Source organism: Nicotiana tabacum, chromosome 2 (assembly GCF_000715075.1).
Source record: "Nicotiana tabacum cultivar K326 chromosome 2, ASM71507v2, whole genome shotgun sequence".
Taxonomy (NCBI): domain Eukaryota; kingdom Viridiplantae; phylum Streptophyta; class Magnoliopsida; order Solanales; family Solanaceae; genus Nicotiana; species Nicotiana tabacum.
This window is the reverse complement of record NC_134081.1, coordinates 103,615,126-103,625,146: the sequence shown is the minus strand read 5'-3', so window position 1 is coordinate 103,625,146 and position 10,021 is coordinate 103,615,126. Positions and strand designations below refer to the sequence as shown.

At 31.3% G+C, this 10,021-nt stretch overlaps 1 protein-coding gene across 1 annotated transcript; it reads right to left on the bottom strand.

The window, feature by feature from the left end:
- Positions 1 to 754: 754 nt before the first annotated feature.
- On the bottom strand, positions 755 to 5,002 carry LOC107794396 (wax ester synthase/diacylglycerol acyltransferase 4). The gene is made up of 5 exons (XM_075237073.1): positions 4,713 to 5,002; positions 3,486 to 4,064; positions 1,977 to 2,345; positions 1,724 to 1,861; positions 755 to 1,078 (listed from the first exon to the last, which is right to left on the bottom strand). The coding sequence occupies exons 1-5, from the start codon at positions 4,905 to 4,907 to the stop codon at positions 920 to 922; spliced, it is 1,440 nt and encodes a 479-aa protein (XP_075093174.1). The 5' UTR covers positions 4,908 to 5,002; the 3' UTR covers positions 755 to 919.
- Between the last annotated feature and the right edge of the window lie 5,019 nt (positions 5,003 to 10,021).

Genomic DNA, 10,021 nt, shown 5'->3' with positions numbered 1-10,021 from the left:
GAAATTTTGGTGGTGATTAGAGGTGACTGGCCGTCAGTGGGAGATTTTCGGCGAGCGACGAACGATGGTGGTGGGCGGAGCTGACAGAGGTTTAAGGGAGAGGGGAAAGAGTGAAAAGAGAGAGGAAGAAGAGAAGAGGTATGGGAAACAATGGGCAAAGTTTTAGGGATATAAGGCTTTAAGTACCTAGGGCAGAGAGTGAATGAGATCTTTTGGATCAAGATGGAATGGATGGGTAAGATTTTATCTTACTTCATTTATTGAAACGATGTTGTTTTGAACCAGGTCTTGGCCAGCCATTTATTGGACTGGGTATGGCCGAATTAGGCTCAAATTTTGGGCCTGATTTGCGCATAATTCATCTGAAATGGGCATTTAATTTAATCCCTTGAACTCCCTTAACAAACTAATTAATAATCTAATGCTAAAGTCTATAAACACACACAATAAACATAGAAAAATATATTGTAGGAGAAATAGAAAGAACAAAAAAATAGATATTTACACGTGCATATTCTAGGTTATAGCTTATAGTCCATGCGCAGAATCGAAATAAAGATTGTCTTTCTTTTGATGTCATAGATAAGAGAATTCCCTCTTTGAAACGGCATGTATTCATGTCACAAATCTCATGTAAAATTTGCAATGAATATGACTAAATTTTGACTCTTAAACTAGTACGGAGTATAAAAGGACAATATTTAATTGAGATGAAAGGAGTCGAGTATCTCAGCAAGGTCTAAGGAGTAAATAGTGGTGGCAAAGAAGACACATTTTATAATAACCCGCCCATATTCAAAGCGAGTTGGGTGATATATGTAGTTACATTGAACAACTTGTAAACAAGTAGAATGTGCACTTTAATTGAATAGAAAAAGCAGAAGAAAAAAAAAACGTGTACAAGCATGTGATGTTGCTCCTAGGTTGCCACTGGAGAAGATTTGACTGCAGCTTTAAAGATGCTATCAAAAGCGTAGTCAATGCAGGATTTCAACTTGTTTGGATCTATAAAACCTTTCTCCACTACCATTGCTATTCTTAGCTTATCCACATAACTCACCATTGTCACTGAACAACTCTGCCAAAAACAGAACATACAATTTGCTAAATGGTATATATTAATGATAGCAAAATAGATAAAGAAAATATATTCATTCATACTATCCATTAAAATATGAGTTGGATAATGAACTTTTTAAAAATAGGTCAAATGTGGATTAGATCCATATTATTCACCTAAACAATGAATAATCAATAGGTTTAATTTTTATATTTGCTAAAACACAAATTTGGGGGTTCTCAAGTTTGGCGAGACTAAGAGGGTGTTTGGATTGGCTTTTAAGGTGGTCAAATCAGCTTTTAAGTTCTTTTTAGCTTTTTTCAGTGTTTGGCAAAGTCAAAAAGTGTTTAAAATAAGTTTAAAAACAGCTTAAAACAAGCCAAAAACAGTAAGTTGGGCAACCCCAACTTCTTGTTTTTTGGCTTAAAAGCTATTTCTGCTGAAAAACCAAACGTGGTCATATTTCAAAAAGTCATTAATAGTATGATATCTATATTATCCGTTGGTTAACCCATTTTCTATTCATATTAAATATGGATTAGGTCATATTTAATCTATTTTTACATTATCCGTTTTCAACTCGCTCGTATCCCATCCGACCCCACGTTTACCAAATATTTTAATAGAAAAAGATTTAAAAGGATTAGAAAATAATTAAGGCACCTGTGGAACACCGGTCACCATAAAATATAGTCCTTTTACAGGATGATTAGCCAAAGCCATCTCTTCCACTGGTCCTATCAGATTTGTCAGTCCCATGCTTGTGTTCTTCAATGATCCATGAATAAATCGAGCTGTTGCCTGAAATTTGAAATTACTTTCAAATGTTTCTCAACGATAAATCAAAACCAGAACGTAAAAGAATTTTAAGTAAATTACACCAAAAACACCTCTGTACATGTGATATAACACATACCTCAGGACCTCTTAGCTTTCTCAAGGTATCAAGAAATTTACTAGTAAGCCAAACAGAAGCAGAATTTCTTTTCCTGTCGATCATTCGATGAGCTTTTTGAACAAAGGCAAGAGGATTAATAGAGGAGTGATCACGTTTAGTCAAATTAGTTAGCTTAGGTAAAGAGACAGGCAAAAAAGTGAAATGATTTCCCCAAGGCATATCAGAATTAGGTTTGATCATATCATTCACTGACTTGTAACCCCCAAGAGCTCTAGTATTGAATAAAACGAGTGCAGTGCATTTTCCATTGCATGATTCTTGATTTACTCCTTGCATATATAATCTCGTTCCGTATTGCACTATCCCCGTTATCACATCGTTTATTGTCTGTCACAAATCACATCCAAGCTAGTTAAGAACCTGATATTTTAATCGAATTAGGGAAAAATTACATCTAGACACAACCACAAACTTAGCACAGGAATACATTTGACAAACATTACTAATACCCGTTTTTGGGTTAGACAATTAGGGTGTGTTTGGTACGAAGGAAAATGTTTTCCTAGAATAGTTTTCTTGGAAAATGAGTGATTTTATCAATTATTTTTCCTTGTTTGGTGGCGAGTGAAAAACTTTTTGAGGAAAATATTTTCTAGTGTTTGTTTAGAGAGTAGAAAATAATTTTTAGGAAATTAATTTTTTATGCTACTTTCCTTATCCACCTTCCCCCAAATCCCCATGTTTCCTATGCCCCCTCCCCCCTCCCCCTCCCCCCCCCCACACAAAAAAAACCCCAAATACCCAACATTTTAAAGACTCTATTTTCTTCGTTTAATTATTCTTTTAAAAATTCACACAAACTCAAAGGGACTAATTTACTGCTTTACTTTTTCACGCAAAAATAACGTTAAAATTTGTACTACATAACTAAAAAGAAAATACTATTTTTTGGTTGAAAAAACAAGTACTTTTTCTACAACACGAAAAAGTACTCATTTTGTTAAAATGATAGAAAATATTTTTTCTACTTCTTGAAAAGAAAATACTCACTTTGTTGAAATGATAGAAAATACTTTTTACTGCATTTTATTGAAATGAAAAAAAAAATACTTTTTTTACATCATTAAAAAATATATATTTTTTGTTGAAATGAAAGAAAATATTCTTTTACATTATGAAAAAATTAATACTCATCATTTTGTTGAAATTAAAAAGAAACTATCTACAACATGAAAAGAAAGTATTCTTAGTAATATTTCTATTTAGGGTGTGGTAGGACAGGGTTGGGGGAGGATGGGTGGTTATGGTGAGATGGGATAGGGGTAATAGGTGGGGTGTGGGGTGATTGGTGGGATAGAAAAGGTTGAAGAAGAGTTTTGGAAAATGTTTTCCATTTTTTCGAAAAATAATTTATATACACGGACAATATTTTGAAGTTTTTTACTTACCACGTTCAAACAGGCCTTGATTTGTTTATAATCAAGATAATCAAGAAGTAACATATAAGGATGAAATGTTTATACTTACCACGTTCAAACTGGCCTTGATTTGTTTAAGGCTATCAAGCGAAAATGTTTTGGTAGTAACAACAATCGGACGAAATTCTACTCCTTCATCACCAGATCGTATTGCCGTCCGATCATCTTCAACAAAAGTACCCTTCAAAATACTCTCTCCAAAATCATACACTGTATTCACAATCCCCTTGAAAAATCTAGGCACAACTTTTAAAACACTAAAAGCTTTATCTTTCGAACTCAAAGTCGTTCTTTGACGTGAAGGAAATGTTAAAGGAAGTGAAGGATTATCAACTCTTTGTAAACAAGAAAGAAGAGCCCCCATTAAAGAATAACCATCTCCAAGAGAATGATGAAGTTTAAAAATTATACTTCCAGCTGCATCATTTGTTGGGTATTTGAATATGTGAATTTCCCAAAATGGTCTATTTTGTGGGAATTGTTCCATGGCTAAGTTTGATATATAGTTGGAGAAACACTCATCGTAGAAATCGAGTGGTTTTTCACTTGGAAATATAGGGGTTTTAATATGGTCTTTGTAATTTACTTCCACTCGCTTCCATTTCCTTGTTCCTTTCTTTCCTGTCACCTATTTAGAAAACGTAGGAACCTTCATTAACACATTTAAATTCAAAAGAATATGCCTGTATTGATAGTGAAAATAACTTTTACACTATGAGGCCACTTAAAGATAACTACATGGAACTAATTAATTGTTCATAAAAAGTGAGGTTATTAGTAACTTGTAAAAAAAAATGCATGTTACCTGCTACTATAAAGAAATAAATTTTTGACCTAATTCAACCTCAAAAAGTAGCTCATAAGATAGATGATGATTGCACAAGACCGTATAAGGAGACTAATTACCCAACCCACAACCAATGTGAAACTTCTGACATCCTCATGCACGCCTATGATCGAATATCTATAGTGTGAACAATATATCATAAGGGCCAAACATCGAGTAACTAATAATTTGGATGAGTCTGGCTCTGATAGCATGCAGAAATGAATCTTGGGCGTATCTCAATCCCAAAAACTAGTCATGAGATAAGGATTATCCAAGGCCATATAATTAATGAGATCACTATCCATCCCACAATTGATGTGATATTTCTAACCGTTACAACATGTTAAAATATACTAAAAGTAAAATTCTTTTGCACGGTTAGTATATAGTAAAATTAAAGTTAAATCTTAAATGAAAAAGAGAGAAGTAAAAGGAAAGAGATAGTACCATGATTGAGGAAAATCGTGGATTTATAGGTACAAAGACATCCTTGAGTAAATTTAGGGGCAATGACTCTTCATATTCAATTGGAATTTTTGATTCCAAGACAGCAATAACACAGAGTGATAAGTTGGAGCTGTTTAAATATTGTGAGCTTGGACTTGCTGGCTCGAATGCTTCTTCTTCTAATGCTATATCCATTTTCTTGATTAATTCCTCACTATCTCATAAGTCAATTAGAGTACTCTATAACACTTAGTTTAGCATTTGGCATGTAAAATCACATATATATAGATGCATATGGCAGGTTAAGGCTGATCTCGAAAATGAATATATCCTATTATGTGAAATAATGATGCTCAAGTTGAAAAAGTCTTTTTTGATCGGCTTTAAATTTAATTGTGATGGGGATATTTATTTGCTTTGATTGGACAATTATATTCCTACGTACAAGTTAAGTGCTTTTCGTGGTTCTTGTTCAAAAATGTGAGAGAAAACAACATATAAACTCTGGAGCAACATCTATCTTACGCGTATAGGAAGGAGGAATCCTTTTCACAACTGGTTTTTCAAGAAATTTATGTTCAAACACAATTGTTCGCAATGAATTTGTGCGAATCCGCTGCTTTTGTTTGGAAAATCACATAGGAATTGGATTTGAGAGTTTGACATGTTTGTCTGGCTAAGTAATTACTTGGTCAGCATGTAATTAGGTGTAATTGGAGAGGTGTAATTACACTCTCCAATTCTTAAGGGGGTGAGAATTTGTAATAATTACACTGTGTAGTTACAAGGTTACTTTTGAATTTTTTTTCTTTTTCTTTTTATTTTAATTTATTTTCTTTATACCTTTTTATTTCCATTATTTTAATTTCTTTTTATTTTAATTCCACTTTTTAATTTTTAAATATATTTTCTGTGTACATTATTATCTTTTGTTTCTCTACCTTTACTTCTTGTGATTTCATGTAATTGCTTGTATATTTTATTTCTTATTTGTTTTATTTTTTTCATTTAGCGTAACTGCGTTATTATTCTAGTTTTTGAAACTACACCTCATAATATTAGAAATAATGAGTCATTAAAAAATATGGCATATAATGAGTGATATTATTAAAATAAAACTTTATTGTTAAATGAGGTTATAAACTTGTTATGTTTCCTAATCTTATGTTAAACTATTTTTTTTAAAATTTTGAAATTGTCTTATATTTATGGTTCCACTTTACTTGTTTAAGTAGTATTGGGTTCCACTTTACTTGTTTAAGTAGTATTGGGTTCCACTTTACTTGTTTAAGTAGTATTGGCTTGTTATTTCACATTGCATGTTGTTCATTTTTTAGTTAGAATTGATAGATTAGTTTTGTCAAATATTTAAATAATGTTATGACATTATATTTCAAAATATTAATTTATTTTATCAAACATGCATTCCATGATGTTCTTACAAGACATATATTTTTAGTTTTATAATTTATTAAACTAAATATTATTAATTTGAAAAATATATACCAATTATTTTTACAATATTAGTTATAAATATATAATTACTAATTAATTTATATTCAAGAAAAAATATTCATCTTAAATACCAAATCTAATATCATTTATACTTATATAAAAACATTTATAGGCATATATTTATTATTTTAACTTTTAAGTTTTGATAATTACTTCATTTAAAATTTAATCTAACTGTGTAATTACACTTGTGCAACCAAACAGTACGCTTGTAATTACACTGTAATTATATTATGGCAAACAAACAGGTAATCGTAATTATAATACTATATAAGTACTAGGTTGTGTAATTACTAGCCTAGTAATTACACCAATTCCAATTACCTGGTGGCTTTCCAAACAGACACTAAATCTGCCCTGAATATCCACACTTCAATTTTAATTTGTCCATTTTGGTATGAATGCTCAATCAGCTAATAAGTTCAACTATTTTTGGTCCCTATAGTCCAGAATTTAAAATTTATTGATTTAGAATTATAGTGTGTTTAACTCACTAGGCTCTAAATTAGTGTTGAAATCAGAAATTTTTCCAATGGTCTTCAAACTTAAAAGAAGTAAAACAATTCCCCGACAAAGGGTGTTCAATATATATACCTCTAAAACCCTAATATTTTACCTATATATACAGTATAATTTATCGACGAAATGTAGCTTTGCCCCTGCTCTAAATTAATAATTTATATATATTTAATGAATTTCTTAAAATAAATACAAGATTTGGAGCAAAACTACTGATTTCGATCGAACTCGTATGATGCATCCCTGCCTACAAATGGAGCATAGCGTCTGCAGTTTCAATTGAAATCAGTATTTATATTCAGAGCATAGATACAACATATGTAAAAGATTCTAGATTTAACAAATATTAAAATCTAAATCCATACATAATATTTTAAAAGTACAATGATAAGCTTAGTGTTATGAAAATCGAATCAATTAAAATTAAATCCTTGTCCCTATATTAAGAAAGAAGAAAAGAGAAATAGTGCAAACTTAGAAGATAGTATGAAGAAAATGCTGATTGAAAGTCGTACAACTCAGAAACATGCTCATTGACTTAAACCCAAAAAAGGATACTCCTAACAGCTAGTATAATGGCTTTCAAATCTAAAAACGCTAAAGTAATTGATTTATTGAGACATCTCAACTTCCATAATTAAATGTAAGAGGGACACCTATTCTTGTGGTCTAAAGCTGAAGTACAGAAGAAGTAATCGGACTTTTCATGTCCATTTATTTGGGTTGCAAAACTTCTTGACGTATGTGGAACAATTTTACAAGAAAATAATATGAAATCAGAAACTTAAGACCAAGTTTGGTGGGCTATCGTTAAATTATTTACCAAGTGTCTCCACAATTATGGAACCGTGTTTACTAACTGCCCCATGAAAATGAAAGCTGGAAATTAATATCGTTCCAACTATGGTAATTGGTACAAAAGAAAATAAGAGAAATTTATTTTTATCTTTTGAAACATATGAATGTTACATTTTTGTCATGTGTGTTTGCTATTTTCTTCGATTAGGAAATGGGAAGACAGATGAGTTATTGAGCCAATTATTTGTAAAATGTTTCCTCTTTCTCATTCAATAAATAGACCCTTTCTTTAAACTAATAAATCGATCACCCAAAAATAAAAATAAAATAAAAAACAGATCGCAACTAATTTATCTACCCTTTAATTTTCCCCCACTTAAATTGATAAAAGTTGTTCTAATATGTAAAAGTGTTAAACTGAAAAATATGAGGGGTGCATTTTACAATGGAAATGAGTAAGGGGTCGTTTGGTTTTAATACGGCTTATGCCGGGATAAGTTATGTTGGGATATGTTATGCTGGGATTAGTTATCATGGTATTATTTTTTATCCACTGTTTGGTATGTTGTATTAAAAATGACAAATTGTATAATTTCTAAGAAGGTATAAGTTATCCATGCACTAATTACCCACCTTCTACAAGGTATAAGTTATTCCGATACTAATTTTAATCCCGGAATAATTTATACCAGGTTTGTTAACCAAACAAAGTATTAAGGTGGTATTAAATTTTTATACCAGCACTATACCTTCTTATACCTCATACCAAACGACCCCTAACACTAATGTTCACACCGATTAATATTATTTTCCTAACTAAGTTAAGAATGTAATATTTTGTTTGTAAACGTGTTTCAAAAGCTACGACATTCTTAAGCAGGGGTCTATCGAAAACATCGTCTTTACCCTCAAAATGTAGGGGTACTATCTGCGTACATACAGGGGCGGAGCCATAATATTAGTTGTGGGTTCGGCTTAACCCAGTAGCTTTTGTTCAAGCCCTGTATTTATATTAAGAAATCCAATGAATATGTACAAATCATTAATTTAGAACTCAATAATTTAAAAGAATTATAATCTCGAACTCATAAGGTTCAAGTCCTAACTCCGCCCCTGCGTACATATTATCTTCCGCACATCTCATATTGTGGGTATACATTTGATGTATTGTTGTTGTTGTTATTGTGTTGTTTCAAAAGCTACGATAATTATGTTGCCTCAACGAGAACATCAAATTTCCAAACATCATTGTTATACCAAAATTAATATACGATAAATAATAAAATGGAGTATTATTTTTGTGCGGTGATCATGATAACCGTAACCGTGGCGCTAACATGGATCAATCAGTTTTTGTCATATAATTTATCATCTTAATTTCATTTCGCTATCACTTTACAGTTACAAGTCAGCCTTATAATTATAAATGATGTCGATCGACGTGAATCTAATCCTCAATGTTCTGCTACAAATGAGTCAAAATTTATGTTCCACACCATATATTTTATTAATGTAATTATAATATTACGTAACCAAAAACAACGCTTAAGTTTTGATGCAGTGTGTAATTTCACAACCCTTACGTTTGCAAATGATCAACCCCAACCTTTTTCTTTCTTTGACATGACAGAATTCTTTTACTAGGCTAATTACAAAAAATAGCACGGTGTGACCCCAAAGGGGATGGTTTTGGCGGAATGTTCTATGGTCTTAGCAAAATGTTCCCTTTTTTTAAAAACTTGAATATCACAGTTCTTTAATTTTTAAAGCTTGAAATTCTTGTTTGATGGTGAAAAATAAAAGTTAATTATTGATTATTATTATTATTAAAATCGTTTGAATGTTGATATTTTATGCTTAAACTTTTACTTAAGACTTCAGACACAGATTTTGGTAATTTATTGTAAAAATTTGAAAACCCTATTGTTGGACCTTAGAAAATATTGAAGAAGACAAAATGAATCTTTTTGATTTGGTGTTATTCGACTAAATTGGTGATTGGGGATAGTTTGTGCTGGTATTTGGAAGCATTGTCTCAAATTTGAAATCATTAATTTGGAACATATTTGGGATGGTTTGATCTAAATTGAAAGTGCAAATTTGAAAAACACTTTATTAAAACAATCCAGAAAAAGTATGCCAATTTGGTAGACTTCTATGGACAACTTAACATATAAGTAAACAAAACATAGCATCAACTCTACCGACCCAATTGAGAATAATAGTATCAACTCTACCGGATTGGTGAAAAATCCTGAAGAGCAAAAGTATGACTATCCGGTAAATTTTGATGAACAATCTAATCCGATAAAAAAAATCCTTGAAGAGTTTGTGCGGATCCGAGGTCATTTTTTAAATACCACTAGTTTTGAGAATTCCGCTAAGACCACCCCAAAAGTCTCTTTTGTGTCAATCACTCGGCTAATTAGCCCTAAATTATGTTGCTCTTAAGCTAGATGATAACTTGAAAAGTTGAT

Excerpts from the sequence above, each read along its gene's own strand:
- LOC107794396 (XM_075237073.1), bottom strand. The coding sequence starts at position 4,907 with ATGGATATAGCATTAGAAGAAGAAGCATTCGAGCCAGCAAGTCCAAGC. Across the intron at positions 1,862-1,976 it reads GAAAGCTAAGAGGTCCTGAG|GCAACAGCTCGATTTATTCA; the intron begins GTATGTGTTATA and ends TTCAAATTTCAG. Across the intron at positions 1,079-1,723 it reads TGGTGACCGGTGTTCCACAG|AGTTGTTCAGTGACAATGGT; the intron begins GTGCCTTAATTA and ends TGTTTTTGGCAG.